The sequence below is a fragment of the Gymnoscopelus microlampas genome (genome assembly GCF_963454915.1).
Source record: "Gymnoscopelus microlampas genome assembly, chromosome: 16".
In the NCBI taxonomy this organism is placed as follows: domain Eukaryota; kingdom Metazoa; phylum Chordata; class Actinopteri; order Myctophiformes; family Myctophidae; genus Gymnoscopelus; species Gymnoscopelus microlampas.
In genome coordinates this window covers 9,823,589-9,844,063 of record NC_139953.1, presented here as the reverse complement: position 1 = coordinate 9,844,063, position 20,475 = coordinate 9,823,589, and the positions used below count along the sequence as shown (strand labels likewise).

At 42.3% G+C, this 20,475-nt stretch overlaps 2 protein-coding genes across 2 annotated transcripts; one reads left to right on the top strand and one right to left on the bottom strand.

The window, feature by feature from the left end:
• Positions 1–431: 431 nt before the first annotated feature.
• Positions 432–9,309, top strand: LOC311063247 (lactoylglutathione lyase-like). The gene is made up of 6 exons (XM_084082543.1): positions 432–687; positions 3,545–3,627; positions 3,973–4,113; positions 5,525–5,592; positions 7,541–7,630; positions 9,177–9,309. Exons 1-6 carry the CDS (start codon positions 457–459, stop codon positions 9,266–9,268), a joined length of 705 nt encoding a protein of 234 aa, XP_083938669.1. The 5' UTR covers positions 432–456; the 3' UTR covers positions 9,269–9,309.
• Positions 9,310–13,442: 4,133 nt separating this feature from the next.
• hey2 (hes-related family bHLH transcription factor with YRPW motif 2) lies at positions 13,443–19,928 on the bottom strand. The gene is made up of 5 exons (XM_084083140.1): positions 19,353–19,928; positions 18,824–18,902; positions 18,019–18,102; positions 17,412–17,493; positions 13,443–15,291 (listed from the first exon to the last, which is right to left on the bottom strand). Exons 1-5 carry the CDS (start codon positions 19,442–19,444, stop codon positions 14,465–14,467), a joined length of 1,164 nt encoding a protein of 387 aa, XP_083939266.1. The 5' UTR covers positions 19,445–19,928; the 3' UTR covers positions 13,443–14,464.
• Positions 19,929–20,475: the final 547 nt, after the last annotated feature.

Sequence of the window (20,475 nt, the reverse complement as noted above, 5' to 3'; positions counted from 1 at the left end):
TTCCGTATTGTTCAATAAAAAGCATTTTAATCCGTTCGGTGGCCACTTTGTCCGGATTTTCTCCACATGCTTTTAAACACCAGACCCTATCGGTTGGGAGGTGTATTGCACTCACATAAAGTATGATAAAATGGCCACCGATCGGATTAAAATACTTTTTATTTAACAATACGGAAGATACGGGTACTTCTGAGGGCCCGTACATAATTGTAACACCCATGGCCATGGGATAAGCACTTTATATTTGAAATCTTAACGTTAATGTAGATGTACGGGCTAAAAATTGAGAAAGTGCAAACACCAGGTTGAAGTTAATCCATGACGACCGTCGTGTGTGATCTATGGCTACTTGTATTGAGGGCTTGTTTTTATAGACCTGGTTTGCTCGTTTCTCTCGCCAAATCTGGCAACGCTGCCGTAGTAGCGGCCGTGGCCTCAGGCCCTGCTCTACAAGTAATGTCGTCAAACATGTTTCGTTGTGTGTTCCACTTCTTGTCTCGACTTGACAGAAGAACCTCCCTCCTCCACAGTGTCAGCAGAGTGTTGTTGTGCAAGCACGCAGCAGCAGCCACGGCCAGGCTGCCCGTCATCTCATTTCAACGCAACATCATGGCAGATAATAATAATAAAGGTCTGACTGATGAAGCTGCCGCCTCTGCCTGCAAAGACGGGGACCCTATGACCGCGGTAAGTGACACTAAAGGAGGTCTAATCGCTGTACTATTGAACCCTGAGATCTCTAATTTATAGCAAATACCTCAGTCACCAGTCAGTCCCTGCTATTGCATTGGAATGCATGGTTGTAATCGGTGGTGGAAGAAGTACTCAGATATGTTTTACTTAAGTAAAAGTAGCAATACCATAATATAAAAATACTCTTGTTACAAGTAAAAGCCCTGTGTTCAAAATGTTACTTGAGTAAAAGTACAAAAAGTATTGGCATCAAAATATACTTATACGTACCAAAAGTAATAGTACTACAAATTTGAAAATAGCCGATCTACAAGCTCACATCCGTTGTGAGCGTGTAGATAAATAGCCGATGTTAGCAGCCCTTATATCAAGACTATCGTAGATGTATTGTATCGATTTTTACATTTTTTATATCTACGAGTCTTGGCGACCCCCCCCCCCCCCCCCACCCCCCAGTTTGCCCTGGAATGTCACCAGTAAAGCCCGTATTTCTCCGAATATGTACAAATGCTAAATATAAGGTGCTTTCCCGCTTGCCCCAAATGTTAACTAGGTGTCCGGAGTATTTGTGCAATGTATTAGTCCATATCTTTCAATAAAGAAGTGTTTTAATCCAGTCTGTGGCCGAACGCCATTTTCTCCCCCTCGTTTACTTCCTGTTTACATTGCGTGTAATTCCGGCTTTCACCGGATGCGCTCCGTCACTATCGCCCATCGGGAACAGACAGAATCGTCCATATACGGGATTAAAACACTTCTTTATTGAAAAAATATGGACCAATACATTGCACAATCACGCCGTACACTTAGTTAACATTTGGGGCAAGCGGATAAGCACCTTACATTTTGCATTTGTACATGTTCGGAGAAATACGGGCTTTACTGGTGAAATTCCAGGGCAAACGAGGGGGGGGGCTAAGACTCAAGTAGATACGAAAGTAAAAGTCGACCTCGATAAAATACATTTAGAATAGTCTTGATCTAAGGCTAAGCCGATGTATGAAATAGGGCTAAAGTGGTTAATGCATGTTTTATAATATAATCATTTATATCTGCAAAGTACCTAGTAACTAAAGTTTTCAACAACAAAAAAGTACAATATGTGCCTCTGAGATGTAGTGGAGTAGTACTGAAAACTGGCAATACTCCAGTAAAGCAAAAATACCTCAAAACTGTACTGAAGTACAGTACTTGAGTAAATGTACTTAGTTACTTTACACCACTGCTGGTATTGCATTGGAATGCATAATGGTGTTGCCTCTCCCATCTATGATCTATTCTAGCTACTCAAACTTGAGAGTAGTCTGAGTTCCTCTCCATGGCGTAGAGACCACGTTAAAAAAAAACAGAGCTCTAACTAAAATCTGCAAAATTAATTTATATAGTTTGTATTTTTGAACCTCGTGTCGGGTGTGCTGTGCACACACTGGCTTTGCAAGTAAATACGCCTTGGATCAAGACTATCATGTGGATGTATTTGACTCAGACTCGATCAAATACATATACGATAGTCTTGATCCAAGGCTACAAGTAAATAAGAACCTCGCCTTCCCTAGCTTTGCCTCTGCGTCCACTTCATATCCGCATGCCTCATTTATGGAACTGGAACTGGTGGAACTGGAAGAAGTACTTTTACTTTTAGAAGAGGTATTTATTTAAAAGTAGCAATACCACAATATAAAATTACTCTGTTACAAGTAAAAGGCCTGTGTTTAAAATGTTACTTGAGTAAAAGTACCCCAAAAAAGTAATGCATTAAAATATACTTACCAAAAGTAAAAGTACTACATGTTTTCAAAATAGCTTATGTATAAAATGGGGTTTAAGTGGTTAATGTATGTGTTCTAATGTAATCTAATCATTTATATCTAAGTAACTTAAGTTTTCAAATAATTATAGTGGAATAAAAGTAGTATATTTACCTTTACTTTACTCCAGTAAAGCAAAAAAAAATCTCAAATTCTGTACTTATAAGTACATACTTGAGTACATGTACTTAGTTACTTTACACCACTGGTGTATTCAGTCAATTTAACCATGTTAAGTGGCATGGACATTGTCACATTGGACAAAACATGTAACTATCAATAAATCCCCAAAGAGAGAAATATTATTCTGGTTCACTGCCTGGCCTGTCATTTCTAGTCAAATTCTACCCTCTAGTGGCTAATAAGAGAATAACCTAGCTTCAACCACTGTATCATAACTGAGAAAACTCTCACAAATTGGTACACATTATTCTCTGGAGTCATGTTTTCAAGATAAGTAAGTGTGTGTGTTAGGTTAAGAGTATCTAGTATTGGCACTTCCTACAGAAATCTAACTGTCAGACACATTTCTGCTGGCAGAAACACCTGTTAAAACATGTATCTTAAGCTTTTTTTACCTGTCAAAAATCGTGTGGAAAGGGTGCATTGGCAAGAACATAAAAGAACATTGCTACCAATTTATTATCAAGATAATTATATGTTTTTTACACCAGCCAAATATTTTGTCGCCAGGGACCCCAATAAGAGAGGATATTAGTTGTTAGATTAAGTACAGAATTCTACAACTGTTTACTACTGTAGGTGGCGAGACGGAAACCTATGATCTGAACAGCCATTCTTACACAGTACATGCTCTCGTTGGATTACCTTCTAGCTGGTGAATTTGTAGTGAAATTAACTACTTTCAACCTGGCATCCCTATTGTGTGCATGTCATAGACAAAATAGCAAAAATAGCTGACACCCAAGCTCACAACGTGTGTTGTAAGCATGTAGCGAACTGTTCCTCACTTTGCTGGGCGTCCACAGACCCCACTTAGGGAACCACTGTTTTATATAATATTTCTCCCTTTTTCTTTGCAGGACTACATGATGCAGCAGACCATGCTAAGAGTGAAAGACCCAGCTAAATCTCTAGATTTCTACACACGCATCTTGGGCATGACGTGAGTGTGTCAGGCCCAGGCTGGCTTTGAAATAATATACACAATGGTTCGTAACCATAGACCTAGTCGTAGTAATTCCATCAGAATGCATTTGAGTGACAGTACTTCACAATCGCTTCATCTTCTCTGCAGATGCAATTAGCATTCACTAGCTTTCATCATCATATTCAAATGGAGGTACAAATAGGGCTGGGCTATTATTGATATTATATCGATATTTTGATGACACTACATATCATCTGGGATTATCATAATAATGTGTTATGGCAAAAGGGTTGTCTTTTACTTGTTTTAATCACTTAAGCCGTATTTTATACTTTAAAAATGTTTACGCATTTTCCACAGGCTGTTGCAGAAAATAGATTTCACATCGATGCGGTTCTCTCTCTACTTCCTGGGGTACGAGGACAAGTCGGAGATCCCCGTGGACGTAAAGGATAGGACGGCCTGGACATTCTCTCGGCGAGCCACCATAGAACTCACACAGTAAGCTCAACACAACGTTCCGATCACAAGCGCACAGATGCATATACTGTATACCTACATTCATCTTCAAAACATTTTTACGATCCGATCACTCATATAAGTAAAAATGTAGTTTGTGTGTAAATGTTGTCTGCTCTTTAGGGGACTTCCATTGGGCTGTGATTGCTTTTGCAGTATTTCTGTGTTTCCTTTCAGATTTGTTTAATATATCCTTTGCAGCCATGTGTTTTTCTAGCTCTTCTTGCATTTGCATAAGCAAATTGGTTCTGACATTTCTATTTTGCATTTACTTTTTTTGAAGTGCGATTGACATTGCGTTCCACACTGTAGACATCCGATTACAAATGATCAGCGTAGATGCGTGTTGAGAACTTGAGACTTCTTCTTTCTTTTTTTCGCACAATAAAAACAGTACAAAGGTAACATTATTAAAATACACCAAAATAAGTGCAGGTGAGAAAGGAAACCCATAAAGGGCTTATACAAGGTTCTCACCTAAAATAATTGACAAGTAGTAAGTTAAACATGGTAGTGGCTCAGGGGTAGAGTGGCCAGGTAGAGTGAACTGGAAAACCGCAAGGTTCCCAGTTCGATCCCGGGCTGGGGCACTCCCCTAGAGTTAGTGTCGAAGTGTCCTTGAGCAAGGCGCTGAACCCCTAATTGCTCCCGATGCGCAGGTTGGTGCCTTGCATGGTTTCCTCCGCCATCGGTGTATGAATGTGTGTGTGAATGGGTTAATGGCACAATCAATGTAAAGCGCTTCGGATAGAAGCGCTATATAAATGCACCATTTACCATTTACCATTTAATCAAACATAAGACACGACAAACAACATGTACCTTGTGTGCAGTTGAATGTGTGGGTGGGTGCGTGTGTGTGTGTGTGTGTCTCTGTGTGTGTGTGTGTGTGTGCGTGCCGTGTATGTGTGCGTGTCTGCACATGTGTGTCTGTGTGTGAGTATGCAGAAGTAGGCCTACATTATATGGTAGAAGCAAGTGATTCATCAGGCTGGCCCTCAATCTATGTTTAACGTTACTGAGTGAAGATGAGGAGTTGGCAATAAGTATGTGTGTATGTGTGTATGAGTAAAGAACCTCTGTCTTTAATGGAGAACTGGCTATGAGTGGTACGGCTGAAGGGAGGATGGAGATTATCGGATTGTCTAGTATTATAATCATGAACGTGCGAGTTGGTTTTAAAATATACTTTGAAAGGTATAGGAAGCATATTTGAAAGGTACAGTAAGTGCATGTATAGATGAAATAACAGGACTGGACTGTGTTAATGTCATATCTAGACAATACATTTAGTTTTTAAACAGAGGAGCACTATGGCAACGCTTTGACGTACCACATAACTTTGGACGCCGTCAATAAACCTGATTTTTAAATGTCTGTCTGTCTCTTTCAGTAACTGGGGTTCAGAGGCAGATGAAGGTCTGTCTTACCACAATGGCAACTCGGAGCCTCGAGGATTTGGTAAGACTACATCCATCCAGCTACCCGTCTTTGTCCACCTCTTCTATTACCACATCATCATTATTATTATTATTATTATTGCACCTCATACTACTCGTCTACTTCATAAAATGACCAGGAGATCCTGATCATTCATAAAACTAGGGTGATACCCATTGGGAACGCATGCCCAACCGGTTATGCAATACCCGTTGTACCTGTTGTCAGAATATGTTTATGTTCATTAAAGGATCCCCATTAGCAGGGGTGCAATGCTCAGTGGACGCGGTTGCACGCCGTGCAACCACTTATTTGGCCAGGGGGACGTGCAGGCACACGCATAGATTTAAAACTACTTTTAATTCACACTTCATCAAAGTTTACAAAGGCTCCCGACTCACGCGGTACATTAACATAGGAATTAGCCTATATGCATATCAATTGTCCATTGTGTGACCTGTACTGTAGGTGTTAAGCGACGTGCGCGTCACGTCATTAAAATAGAGAGTGCAACCACTTCTCAAATGAGCATAGCATCACTGCCCATTAGAGACATATATGAATGAGCCTCTAGTCTTCCTGGGGTCCTGAACAAAGCAAATACAATACAGACAGATAAATAAACACATAACAGTATAAAAACTATCAAAACATTTATACAAAAAGACAAATCAAATCAAAAAGTCCAGTCAAATAACAAATGCACAAATGACAGTTCCTTGGCACATTACTTGGCAAGATACCTCTTTACGTATTTTTGTTAACAAAAGTAATTTTGTTATGAATTGTAGATGAGATGTTTTGGCGAGAATTGGCGCTGGGAGTACTATGATACCAGAAGCTGCTCCTCTAGTATTGTAACCATGTTCAGAAGACATAATACTGGTGAGCCAAGCTGGACTGGTTATAGTACTTAGTGCAGTATCCATTATCATAGTACTTGGAGACCAGTCTTATTCATGACATTAGTGATCTCTCCATATACTGTAAAAGTAACACATGCATACATAAAGTGACACATACAGACAGACAGAAATATAGATTTGTGGATTAAAAGATAGATTTCTGAACAACCACTGAAGCGACCGACTATCCCATTCTGGATATCGCTCTCGCAGGTCCTCTGCGATACACATGGCAAGTTTGAAGTCGATCGGTCGGACGGTTATCAAGCTATTTGGGGTCAACACAGACACACAGACCCAGAGATTATATGCATATATAGATATAGAGTAATACTGTATATATAGTATTATAGTGGTACTAAACATACCACTCTTACCGTGAGGTGACATTTAAATCACTCCCTTTTCAGGTTTGGGCAATCAAACACACTGGAGTTGTCATTTTAATATGCCAAGTAATATGCCACGTGTCACAGAACTGTAACTGTAAGGCCCAGTCCACACCAATGATTTACAACACAACGAGTTGCAACTTGCAACCAATTGCCGCGGTCCGAGCAGTTTTGGGATTCTGTTGCAAGTGGTTGCCGTTGCAATCATTGGTGTGGACTGGGTTTAAGAGATAGGCCCTCCACCCCATGTCACCATCTCTGATTCATTCTTTTGCAATTTGCATATCCTGTAAATTATATATTGTCTTCATTCTTTTCGTGCGAGCATGAATGACTTCTAACAGTGACTACATGTGTTGTTGTTTTTTTAAACCACAGGAAGTAGTTAATAATAAATAAATACATAATGATGACAATCAAATGTAGGCTAATGCTATACTGGAAAAAGGAAAATAAATGAAAATGTAAGAATGCACATTAAGTCGATGTCCTAATTTAAACCAGAATTAAGTGCATCAAGTTAAGTGAAGTGAAAGAATTGAAATGAATAAATAAATAACTGAACTGTACTTGAACAGAGAAAACAATCTGACGTGTGCAAGAATAAACAGACTTGGTGTGTTGGTTCAGGCAGCCTAACAATGACTTACTCTCTTTTCCTTGTTTTAAAAGGTCATATTGGCATAGCTGTCCCTGACGTTTATGCCGCCTGCAAATTATTTGAAGAGCAAGGAGTGACGTTTGTCAAGAAACCAGATGATGGTTGGTGTTTCACTTCAGACATACTGTACTGTACATGAATCACACATTAGAATGCCATTTGGATATCATGTCCATAGCGCTCACACACAGCATGATGCCCACACTGTACAAACCTATCAACCCTTGAGGCGCTCACTGCTCAAACGTCCTGTCATTTGCGTTATTAGCACAAAATTGCTTAGCTGAAACAACGTAAACATGGACTTCTCGTGGTTGTAGTAACGATTCAACACCAGATTGTAAATGATCGCGTTGTCACACACAATCAGGATCAAATGACTGCGCTCCTTTCCAAAAGTTGGAGCTGTTGCCAGCTTGAAGCGCCCAGGGCGCCGCACCAAAACAACGCCGGGCGTCGGGACCGCGGAAGCGCGATGATCAGCGAAAAGACACAGACAAAAAACGTCTTAAAGGTGTATGGTGCTTCTAGGATCAGCTGGACTTGTAGACTTTAAAAAAGAATCAGAGCACTCAAAAAAGTGTGGAGGAGAGGAAGTAAAGTTAAAACTAATTTTATCCTATAAAAATGCCACAATGGTCAGCGTTGGAAAGAGGAGCGCACCAGCACGTCTTTACCATAGAAATACATGGAAGACTGATGCTGCCAACTCAAAAGGACTTTCTATGTAGAGGTCAGACACGGCCCCTAATAGAGACAGAAAGAAACAGAAAACATGTCAGATATCGATATGAGCCATGTGAAATGTATACATAAGGCGTGTGGATAGAAATAACAGTGGGATGATGCAGTTACATAGTAGCAGATGTAATAACAGTACATAAGGTTCGTGATTTGTGTGCTCTTACAACGTGTCGCTATTTTCCGGGGGTCAGATATAAGAGGGGAAGGGGGGCTCCAAGGAAAAAAGTTTGGGAGCAACTGATGGATTGCATCATATTTATTTAGACATATCCTGCCTGAACCCCACATTCAACATACTCCTGTCTGCACCGAAGTACCTCTCACTGTCTTCTGTTTCTTTCGCTCTACTCGTGTTCAAGGTTCAATGTTGTTTTATTGTTCCATGTTGTGTACAGGTACATAAGACTAAGGCCCCGTTTTAGACGACAACGATCTCTAGAGAAAACGGCAAAATGAAATATCAGCTGTGCCTTCCATTTAGACAGCAACGGCATTTTCGGGGCGAGAACGGGAACTGTACGGGCAAAAAGAGGGACACGTGTAAACAAACCGCTGTGATAGGAAGTAAGGGGTAGAAGAGGGAAGTTACATAGTGCTGCTTTAAGTTAGACCAGAGCTCGCGTATTCGCTGCACGAATTGAGCGCAGACAACAATCTTTTAAGAATGTAAAGTAGGTCATATTTACTCTCAAATGTGTAAGTACTTGAATGTAGTTTTTTTTTTTATTCAAATGTTTACAAGAAGGCCTGGAGTTGTACATACTATATATACAGTTATCCCCCAGCAGGTGGAGCTCTAGGTCAACCAGAGATTAACACTGCTTAAGCTAGTGTCTGTGTGTGTGTGAGACTTCTGTGCTCTTGTGTGATTACAAACTGTGTCATTCTTTTCTCTCCACACAGGTAAGATGACGGGACTGGCCTTCATACAGGACCCTGATGGCTACTGGATAGAGATTCTGAGTCCAAATAACATGGTCTCCATAACATCATAGATATCGACATAGTTCTAACTAATGGTGAGGATATATCCAGGTGAGGATATATCCAGGGAATAAATAATGAAAATGAAAAAAAAAGAATTCTCATGAAAGTTTTGTAAGGTCAAGGCCCAATCTGTGATTTGTGAAACAGTGTGAAAGGAGCGCCCCACACCACGCTCTGTTGAAACCCCGGGTCCATTTGGTTACACTTGTACACTCAGAGTTAAATTAACACTGAGGATTTTGTACCTTGGGATCAGAACAGAAAGAAGAGGACTTGATGGTGAATTTACACACCGCATTTGAAACGTATCTTTTCACGAAACCCTCTTACTCTTACACCCAGGTGCAGCGTCACCTACTGCATTGGTTCTAAAAGTGGGGTCTGGGGACCCCCAGGGGTACTTGAGGGAGTTCCAGGGGGTCCCCAGCTAAATGATGGACAGGAACCAAATGGACCCTTATGGGTCTGTAACTCTGAGAGTGTACAAATGGAACCTAACGGGTCCATTTGGTTCCATTTGTACACTCTCAGAGTTAACAGCTAAAGCCGTAAAAATCTTCTCTTATGGGGGTCCCTGGCTTATCTTTTCAAATGGGGTTCTGCGGGTTAATAAGTGTCAATTTGGGGGTCCTTGACATGAAAAGGGTTGAGAACCACTGACCTATTGCATAGTCTCGCGAACCAGACTGTTACCTCCCACAATTCAAATGCTCAGAAGCTCTGAAAATACTATAAATAATATAAATCTAAATAATCAAAGCTGCTTATCAAAAATGAAAATTCTAAAATGTAAAGATAATTGAAATATATTTTCCGTGAACGGAAATGATGAACAGATGACGGCTTCCGTTCTCGGATTTCGGGAGGTGTAGTTCCAGACTATTTAGCATTTATAGATTGTGGAATAGTTGTCTGTCTACGTGAGACTAGTTACTACACAGAACCTCTGGAGTGGTTTAATGGTGCCTGATGCACCATAGATCTGTGGCAAGGCGCTCATCAGAATGGTGCAATCCATCTGTGATACCCCCAACTATGTTTTTTTTTTTTAAATCATGATGTGCTTGCTTTTCATAGGCCTACAATAGAATTCATGTTTCAATGAAACAAAATAGGTTAAGTGATATTTGTTTGGTTAAAACAAAAACTTCAAGTCAAAGCTCTATATTCTGATAGTAATCATTGTTATAGAGCGTTTGTTCAGTAACAGGGGTCTCCCAGACTCGAGCTCTGTAATAAACAGACAATGCATTTTCAGGAGAGAGTACCCATGTATCAGCTTACATTTTACAGTGGTACAGTTTCAATTTTGTCTGCTCATTTCTCACTTTGTGTTATCACCAGCATCGTGTATGAGTTCTCTCTCCTGATTGGATGGAATTGATATTACGACCGGAAAATGTATTTTCTGTTTACTAAAGAGCTGGAGAGACGGGGAGACCCCAATTACTGAACAAACACTCTCTAGCAATGATTACTATCAGAATATAGAGCTATTTAACACTTATTTTATTTTTTAAATGGTCATTAAAATATGCTTGCGTTAACTAACCACTTAAATCTTATTCTGGGACAAACATTCGGCAAAAATAGCCAATCTACAAGCTCTTACTCTTTGAGCTTGTAGATCGGCGGAGATATTTAGTGTAGAGAGAACAGAAGGAACCCTATTAGATCCCTGAGGTCTCTTAAGTACAGGGTTTAAGTGGTTAATGTTTTAGCAGCCAACTTACCCATGTCTCTGTCAAGGTTCAGTAGCTGATCTACTTTGTGTGGCTGTCGATGGGTCGTGAAAAGTGGTGGACAGTAATGATGAAGTACACTTGAGTAGTACTAGAGTACTGTTACTGAAGTACACAGTACTGCAGTACTTTAACTCAAGTGCAAATTTGACAGAGCAACTTTTACTTGTAGTTGAGAAATGTTTGTCCAGGAGTATCTATACGTTGACTGAAAGTATGGGTGTTGGAATACTTTGTCCCCCCCGGTCATGAACATTTACAACGTAGCTTTTCTAGTCTTTCAGCGGCATTAACTGCAACATCTGAAAAGATTTTATGCCAGAGACCCCTATAAGAGAAGATTTGTTTTTAAAATCTTTCAAAATTATGAATAAATATTAATGTTCCAAAAAAAATTAAATAGCTGATCTATAAAGTTTTAAAATAGCCAAAGTATAAAATAGGTTTCAAGTGGTTAAACTGATTTTGATGCTATATATGAACTCATTTTGCTGGAGACCCCCTGGAACCCCCTCGAGGACCGGCGGGGGGGTCCCCGGGCCCCACTTTGAGGACCACTGTTCCAGCGGTGCCTTGTTTGCATTGACTGCATTGACCAAAACCGGTGTCACCCCGGGTCACGGGCGCTCCGTAATTTACCGCCGGTCACTTCAAAGCAGAGAGGCTGCGTGAGAACCCTGTCTGTCGGCTGACCAGGGCGGATTTACAACCCGGGGAGCCGTTCCCAGGGCTGTCATCGTGGGGCCTAGAGGGCCTGCTCCCCTCACTTTAATCCCCCATTCAGTTGGAAATGATGCCGTTTTTCTTTTACCTCGTGGGTTTTAACAGCATGACGGTGTTCCTCAGCCTGTAAATCACAAGTACAGAATCCCCCAAAATGAGGGCAAAGAGCCACAGAAAGAGTGTGTTCCTCTGAGAGCTTGTGTGCTTGTTTAATTCAGTAAGGAATTAATTGCTGAGTTATTTCTAGGTTAGTAATGGCTGGTGATTACTTTATATTAAAACGGCTACCTTTTATCACCACAATATATGGGGAATTAATATTATTATCCTCTTGGAAATTCATTCTATAATCCTCAAATGCTTTCATGTTTAAAAGTGAAGTTTCTAACCGAAACGTTTTGAAGTTCAAATTCACATTGACCATATCTGCAGTGCAAATCACTAGAAGTAACACAGTGTAGAAAGGTTTGGAATAGCTGTAGGGTATTTGGGGAAAGTTTTCAAATCATGAGGAAATTATCTGTCTCACATAAACGAGATGTTAGCAAATATGTGTGTGTGAGGGCGTAGAGCTTGAATGGGCACTACACCACATGCACACTGCACAGATATTTAAAAATGTATTTAATGGGTGGCAAATCCTGTAGTCAAAGGTTTGGTGTGTTTTAAAACTGTTGCAGAAGTCAACATATCCCAACGCCAGGGGTGCAATGCTCACTGGACGGCCTTGCACGCCGTGCCGGAACCTATTTGACCAGGAGCACACGCAGGCGCACGCATAGATTTAAAACGACTTTAAATTCACACCTCAACAAAGTTTTCAAAGGCTCCCGACTCACACCTAGCGAATTAACATAGGAATAAGCCTAGATGCATATCAATTGTCCATTGTGTGACTTGCAGTGTAGGTGTTAAGCGACATGCGCGTCACGTCATTGAAATAGAGTGCAAGAACATACCAAATGAGTATTGCATGCCTGCCCAACGCATACAGCCATTACACCACATTACTCAGCAGAACTTTAATTCCTACAATTCCTTTAGTTCCTGTGATGCATGTTCTGCTGACTCTAAAATAACTGAGTGTATGTTTTAGAATGATACAATTATAATTATTCAGCAATAAAATCTCTTTACTGTAATTCTCTGAGAGGCCTTAGCACTCTTCCTAACTTTCCACATACATTCATATGCATATCTTGATGCTGAGGTGCTTTGGGGAAACTGGACAAGAACAAGTAATTATACATTACTGGATTCACACATATGTAACATTTAAAGGAAATGGGCAACATTACTTTCCATATACTATTGACCAAGCCAGACCAATGGTTCTTAGGGTTACGTTTTATATTGTCCATGAAATGAGGACCCAAAATAACATACAAACCAAAACGTTTTTCTGCAAACCCGATTACATCTTGAGAATCACTAGTGGGTCTCAACCCACTGTCGGGGCATTAGGCTGAGTTTTAAGAAACTTATTTTGAAAGCAACTGAACTGCCGTTTCAATTATTAAATAGGTGAATTTAAATTGAATCTGAACACATTAAACATGTACATCCTTCCTTTGTTAGCAGATGGTTTATAAAAAAAACTCTTCAATGATTGAATCTGAATGATTCTCCAGTTAATACCTTTGGTTCATAAACGTTTGTCACCATGTATGTATCCTGAAAGAAAGGTGAGAGGAAAAACTAAGGTGAACTCCACTGCTTAACTGTAAATATGTGTTTATTTGCAAAATTGTTAGTACTCATTTATCAGTGTTCTTCAAAATAGTCAATAACTTAAAGATTATTCCAAAAGGAGTTTTACTTTCATGCCAGTAATCATTTTGAAAATGTAGGTACCAAGTCTTTTGGGTTTTTTTGTTGGCTGGTTGTTTTCTTCCCCACAAATATGGTGGCTCTCTCGTTTTGGAAAGATGCTCAGTGATTTCACTTGGTACACTAGTGTCAGGTACAAAAATTAGGAACAAGAAAGCATGTGAAAATAAATGAGCATTATTATTCCATTCTCTGGCCAGTATCGACAAAAGCTCAGCAACACCAGTCAATAATGATAATAAAAAATACAAAAAAACAATCAGCAGGCAGAAAACTGTTGGTTAAAAATACAGCCATTCGACACACTCTCACATCAAAGGTTAAAAGGCAAACTGTCCAAACATTAACCAGTTAAACAGTCAACTAGTTGGTTAAGGCCAGCCGTTAAATCCAGTCAAAACACAGCGATGGGTGACGCTCCCACTTCAAACGTTAACTTGCAAATAAAAGTATTCCGCAAAGCCAGTCAGTTAACCACGTAAACCCTGTATACTTAGTTGACCGGAGGCCCCCCCCCCCCAGGGCTCTGTACTAGGTCCGCTAGTAATTCCCTCGGCACCAAATCTCTTCGTCGAAAATATCCGATCTACAAGCTCAGAACGCGTTGCAGCGAAACATGTTGTGAGCTTGTAGAGCTGCTACTTTCACAGAAGCGTTTAAGTGGTTAAAAGCAGTCAGTGACACCGCAAGGTGGGCCGGTCGGAAGAGTCCGGTTAATCTGCCAGTAAAAAGCATGTGGTTGTGGTTCTCAAAGTGCGGTCCAGGGCCCCTCAGGGTTCCTTGAGGAGGTTCCGAATGGACCCTTAGTATAACTCTTGAGTGTACAAAGTAAAACGGATACGCCCTTACGGATCCATTTGGTTCCGTTTTTTACGCTCTCAGGTTTGAGAACCACTGGCTTCTGGTCGGTCAAAACGCTCCCACTTCGGTTCCCCAAGGTCTGTACGGTTTGCTGTTGCCGCTCTGAGGAGTGAGGGAGGAAGAGGAGGAGATGGGAGGACTGGCCGCGGAGGAGGAAGAGGGAGCGAGGGACGGGTGGTGGTGGAGGAGGGGAGGGAACCCCCCGGCGAAAGCCAAGGGGAAGGACGCCGAGAGGGAGAGGAGCGACGCCGAGAGGGGCGTGGGGGCGCAGGGGGGCGCTCTGAGAGAGCCCGGGGAGGGCAGAGGGGGCGAGGAGGAAGACGGGGTGTTGTTGGTGGTGTTGGAGGACGAGGAAGAGGAGTCTGCGTGGGAGGAGAACGAGGCGGAGAGATGCGTTCCTCTCCCCGCGGCGCCGTCGCTGGTGCGCTGCGATACCTCCGCCAACCTCTGGGCGGCGCCACCCCCGCTCCCTCCTCCTCCTCCTCCTCCGCCCTCGTGCGAAACGGGAAGCCCGCTCAGTCCGAACGCCGGCAGGGGGTGAAAGGCGGCCGCGGCCGCCGTGGCGACCGCCGCCGCCCAGTGCTGGTGGGAGGGGTGGTGGAAGGCGTGAACCGCCGCCGGCTGCTGGTGGTGAAGGTGGGGGTGCCCGTGGAAGGGGTGGCTTTGGTGGGCCGACGACGCCATGGAGGAGGACAGAGCCGCGGCCGTGTCGCGCTGGGAGGCGCAGGAGGCCAGGTGGGAGAGGAGACGGGCGGGGAGAGGGTCGCTGGGGTCCAGGCCCTCCATGGTGCTCAGGTAGCGGGACACCTCGCCCAGACACTCCCTGAAGCCCAGAGACAGGAAGTCCAGCGCCAGGGCGTGAGCGTCGAAATAACCTGGAGAGAAGGAAGAGAGACACAAACGAAAACCGTTATAGAAGTCTCCATGTTTGTACCGCCATGCTGTTAGCGTTACTGCTGCTGTGTACATAAGAGGAACTGTTCGTGAGATGCTAATAGTGTACAACAGTGGTTCTCAACCTGTGGGTCGGGACCCCCAGGGGGGTTCCCATATGATTTTGGGGGGGTCCCCAGATGACAGTGACAATTTAAGGACTTTTAAGACCTTTGTAATACCTCAAGAAAAAAAGAAAGCAAAGAAAAGGAACATGGCAGGATCAAAATCTTTCAACAAACTTCTATAAAAACTGGTCAAACATTGGCCAAATTGTCAAATAATATAAGAAAGAGGCAAACTTTGAAAACAGCTCACAACGCCTCGCGTTTGCCAGGCGTTGTGACTTTGCAGATCAGCTATTTTCACAATATTTATCTCTGGAACCAAGTCAAACCAAATTTCACGCCTCAGCTCCTGTGCCTGTCAGGGTGGGTCCCCAGTTCAAATATGATTATTTTGGGGGGTCACGGCCTGAAAAGGTTGAGAACCACTGGTGTACAAAATAGTAGTTTTGCGATGCAGTTGCCTTTTCAGTAGGGCTGATATCACAGTATTTTTGACCTAACGGTAGTTAACTTCACTCAGACTACGTAACGTTAGCAGCTCAGTGGCCTTGTCGTTAGAGTGTCCCCTCTGAGACTGGAAGGTCAGAGTTCAGTCCCTGGCCGAGTCATACCAAAGACTATAAAAGTGGCACCCACATGGCTTGGGAATTGTTGGTTCCCAAGGCGCCTTATTTATGTCAAATTATTTATTATTATTTTGTATTATTAACTCAGGATTTTGCTGTGTACTGCCTATTTCTCTCACATACTGTACTTCCTTTCATACCATGTATATCCACTTGTGTGACCCCACCTCCCCTCTGCCCCCCTCTATCTTGCCCCAGCTCTATCACCCATAGCGAGCCAGCTATCAGTGGACTTGTTTGTATGTTTGTTCGTTCTCCCCTGTGCAACACTTATTACACGCCTCCGGTGGTTAACCCAAACAAACAGTGCTGAAGCCTGGTCTTTGAATGCAGACCTGCCCCCCCCCCCTCTCTCCCCCCTCCTCCTCCAACTCTCTCTCTCTTGCTCTCGCTTGCCCTCTCCTCCCTCTCCCTCCTCCCCGCTGCCTCTATGAAAGCAAACACGGTGGCTCAGGGTCAAGTGGTGCTTTTATCCTGGCAGTGTTTTCCCATGGACCCAGCCCCACCCACTGTTACAGGCTACTATACTGCTAGATCACCCTCCGCTTGAAGCTACTGCTGACACTCCACTGACTGGCTGCCTGGCTGGCTGGCTGTTTGACTTACCAGCTTCACCACGTTAACCCTGGCCTCCCTGTTTTGGGCATGTCATTAGAGATGAAAATGAAATTAAAAATTAAAAAAATCAAAACTTTTCATAATAATAAAAGTAAAGTAAAATAAAATAAAAACATAGCCAATCTACAAGCTCACAGTGCGTTTATTTGTCGTACAACAAAGTATATAGGGCCTAAGTGGTTAATTGAATGACTACTAACAAACTGGGTAATGCTGTTAGACTAGATTAGTTGTCAGTGAGTAAATTAATTACTGAAATATCCTTTGAGTTCTGGATATGGATGACTGTCACAGTGACTGTCTGGTTGTATGGCTGGCTATAAATATAAAAACAATAGTTTCTTTTATAAAATACAATACCTGTACATGTGTGTGTAGATTTGAACCCTGGTCTCCTGCGTGAGAAACCAAAAATGTACCGCTAACTAAGAGGGAATAATACCCCAATAGTCAGGGGACAGATTAGGCTTTTGGGCTTCAGGCGGAGCTACTCTGCTACATTCACGCCTTTGACCTCCCTCACCGGCACACCTGATCCTAGTCATAGCAACAATTTAACGCCCGAGGTTCGAACCCGGAGTTCTAGCGTTAATGCCAAACATCTACCGTTTAGGTCAAGAGGGAGTCCCTCCTTGGTCAGGGGGGATATTAGGCTTTTGAGCTTCAGGCTGAGCTACTTTGCTACAGATGCGCTATAGAACAGAAAACAACAACCGTATAGTCTGATGCCATTGCTTTCATGTTGGCTACCTTTGCCTCCTGTTGCCTGCAACATCTTCAGATGATCCACGGTCATCTGGAGGATCTCTGCTTTCTCCAGTTTAGCTGAACCCTGATGATGGAGGAGGTCAATGTTCAAATGTTAGACCATGCAGGGCAGTCCAACCGTGAAACAATGTAGAATTCTTGTCATAATGAATCTTTTCTTTACTATCTCAAACAGAACGGAAAAGGATGGAGCCGAAGGCGTCATTTCAGTTAAAATTAGAGGGTTGCAAAAAATAGTGACCACTTGAGCCCTATTAAAAATAAAACAGCAAAGAGAGCCGATCGACAAGTCAGGTTGAAAATGGCTAATGAATGTATGGTTGCAAGACAAGAAAACACATGTCCATAGTGTGTGTCACATGTAGATGGATGGGCCTGCGTTGAGATGCACTCAGCACCATGTAAAACCAGATTAATCTAAAAAAAGGTTAGAGGTGTAGAAAATGTACATGAAGAACTGGGGTTCAATGTGAACACTAGGGGGTGGCAATTGCCATCCCCCAGGACCCCAAATGAAAGAACAGAACAAAATAGTAAAGAATAGAAAAGAATATGACGCAGAACAGAGTGGAAAGGAAAACATTGTCACCTGTTTCTCAAACGCAGTAGGGACGAGTCTCCTTAACTCAGAAAGGCTGTTGTTGATCCTGTCTCTGCGTCTCTTCTCGATTATCTGACAGATAAGTGTGTGAGAAGGCACTTTATCTCAGCAAAACCAACAGGGGAAAATTACTTCAAATTGTATCCACTATCCCACCAAAAGTATTATAAGATAATGTATGCTAGCATTTAGTAGTGGAATGTTGCAGATAGGATCATCATATACATGTTTTACTTATGGGATATCTTAAAGGTGATGTAATTGATATTTTGTTCAATATCAAGTGTTAAGTACCTCTATCTTCCAATAGCACTCATAGAGTGTTTGTTAAGTAACTGGGATCTCACCGTCTTTTCAACTCTTTACTAAACAAAAGACACCAATTTTATCCATTCTGGATAAACAACCGAAATTGGAAGTGGTGGGGAAATAAAATGAGCAAACCAATTTTGAACTCGAACACTATCAAATTGAAGCTCATAAATCTGATTCGGGTTCTCTCTCTATGATTGCATAAAATTGATATCCCGACCTAAAATGTAGGCTATTTTCTGTTTTAATACTAGAGAGCTGGAGAGATTAGGAGATTCCTGTTACTGAACAAACACAATGATTACTTGTAGAATATAGACTAGAGCTTTAACTTTTTAACAAAGCATTATCACACACATCTTATGTGTGTGTGATTGGATACAGGATAGGTGGGCACTAGGTGGGCACCTCGATGTTTTTTTTTTACATTACAATACATTATAGGATTTCATCTCAGTATTCCTAATAGCAAAATATTTACCCCTCTTCGTTTTTTCCTCGCCATAACTTGTGTGGTGGTAGTAGGAGATCCACATCTTATAAACGACCGTTTTATGTGCCTGGAAGTGGGAGACAAATGCCATAGACTTATTTTACTACAGTTATCAAAAGTTTATATAGGCAACATATGACCATACAGATGTATACATCGCAGCCTAATAACTCACACATAGTTTCGAGTTCTTGAAAAAAAATGCATTGAGAGGGAAAACAAAAAAAGTGTGCATTGAGATGATTTTTTTCCCCGTGTGGTTTGATTGATTAATTTATGTATATTTTTTTGACTTTGACTTTATTAACAGTTTGCAAAGAAAGCACAGAAAGTAGGCTACAAGTTCTATACTAAAGGAAGGATTAAACCCAAGACAACACTATGGTTTGTTTCCATTGGGGTCCTGTGTATTCAATTCATCGAATAATAAATGTCAGTGTCATTAACTGTAAACGTTTCCCACACAGTGAACTGTTCAGTGTTCTGATCGCATTCTAAACGTGAAGTCATTACTAACCCGGGGTAAATGCTTTCGCTCCCCACGTCGATCGTCTCCTCCTCCTCCATGTCGCTCTCGGCGGAGCTGCTCTCCTCACACGGCCGCTTCATGGTGCGTCCGAGGCGGGGTGGCGGCGCCTCTCGCTCCCTGGGGCTCAGGCGGTATATATGGAAGTTTCTTGATCTCAGTCAGTCCCACCAAAAAACGAAATAAACAAAACAACTGGAGCGATCTGTCCCGTCTGCCAGTGGACTGTGGTTTAGATCCACTTGAATGGTCTTTATCTGTCTAACCTTTTCGGAACAATTAAGAAAAAAGAAAGGAAAAAAATAACCCCCCAAAAAGTGTATCTTGTTCGTCCACCTGTTGGCCGCTGCTACGTGGCTGCCCGGCGGGGTGGATGTGGATGATGAAGCGCTGCATCCAGGGGAATCCTCCAGCTTGAGATGCAGACCATGATGGACCTGAAGCCAGCCCTCCTCCTCCTCCTCCTCCACACTGTGTCCCTCATGCTCAAGTGTTTGGGAGGAGGAGGGAGGGAGGGACACACATAGGACAGGACAGGACAGGACAGGATAGGGGGGACGTCGCCATTCAAAACTTAATTCAACCCCTCGCCTTCAGGGTGTGTCGACTTGTATCCCTATTTTTTGGTTTGTTTAATTAGGCCACTTGCAGCTTGAGATGGAAATTATAAATAACTAGAAAAAGTGCTCCTCGGAGCACTGGTCTCCGCCAGGTCAGGTAGGTTATTGTGGCCTCCTGGTGGCGCCGCTAATACAGGCCAATGTGAAAAGGGTGGCATTTCTTCCGCCCTAGTGGGAATGTGTGTGCAAAATTCGTTCATGATTTGGGGCATTTTGTTCAAAATGGGCCAATCCTGCAAACTTTAGTTGCCAATCAATCTTAGCCAATCAGGATGGAATATAAAAATCGGATGTGGTCAGTCTTGATCACATGACTATAGAGATACTGTGGTTTGCAGATTTACAAAAGTCGGCCTCCGGGTGGTGCTATAAAAAATGCAGATGTAAAAAATGCAGCGTGTAGGTTTTTCCTTGGCCTCTAGGCTAGGGAGTGTGCTGTGCAAAGATTCATGCAGATTGGTGCAGTTATAGGTAAAAACACGAATCAGCCTGTT

Excerpts from the sequence above, each read along its gene's own strand:
- LOC311063247 (XM_084082543.1), top strand. The coding sequence starts at position 457 with ATGTCGTCAAACATGTTTCGTTGTGTGTTCCACTTCTTGTCTCGACTT. Across the intron at positions 5,593-7,540 it reads CTCGGAGCCTCGAGGATTTG|GTCATATTGGCATAGCTGTC; the intron begins GTAAGACTACAT and ends TTGTTTTAAAAG. Across the intron at positions 7,631-9,176 it reads TGTCAAGAAACCAGATGATG|GTAAGATGACGGGACTGGCC; the intron begins GTTGGTGTTTCA and ends CTCTCCACACAG.
- hey2 (XM_084083140.1), bottom strand. The coding sequence starts at position 19,444 with ATGAAGCGGCCGTGTGAGGAGAGCAGCTCCGCCGAGAGCGACATGGAG. Across the intron at positions 18,903-19,352 it reads AGCGAAAGCATTTACCCCGG|GCACATAAAACGGTCGTTTA; the intron begins GTTAGTAATGAC and ends TCCCACTTCCAG. Across the intron at positions 18,103-18,823 it reads CGAGGAAAAAACGAAGAGGG|ATAATCGAGAAGAGACGCAG; the intron begins GTAAATATTTTG and ends CTTATCTGTCAG.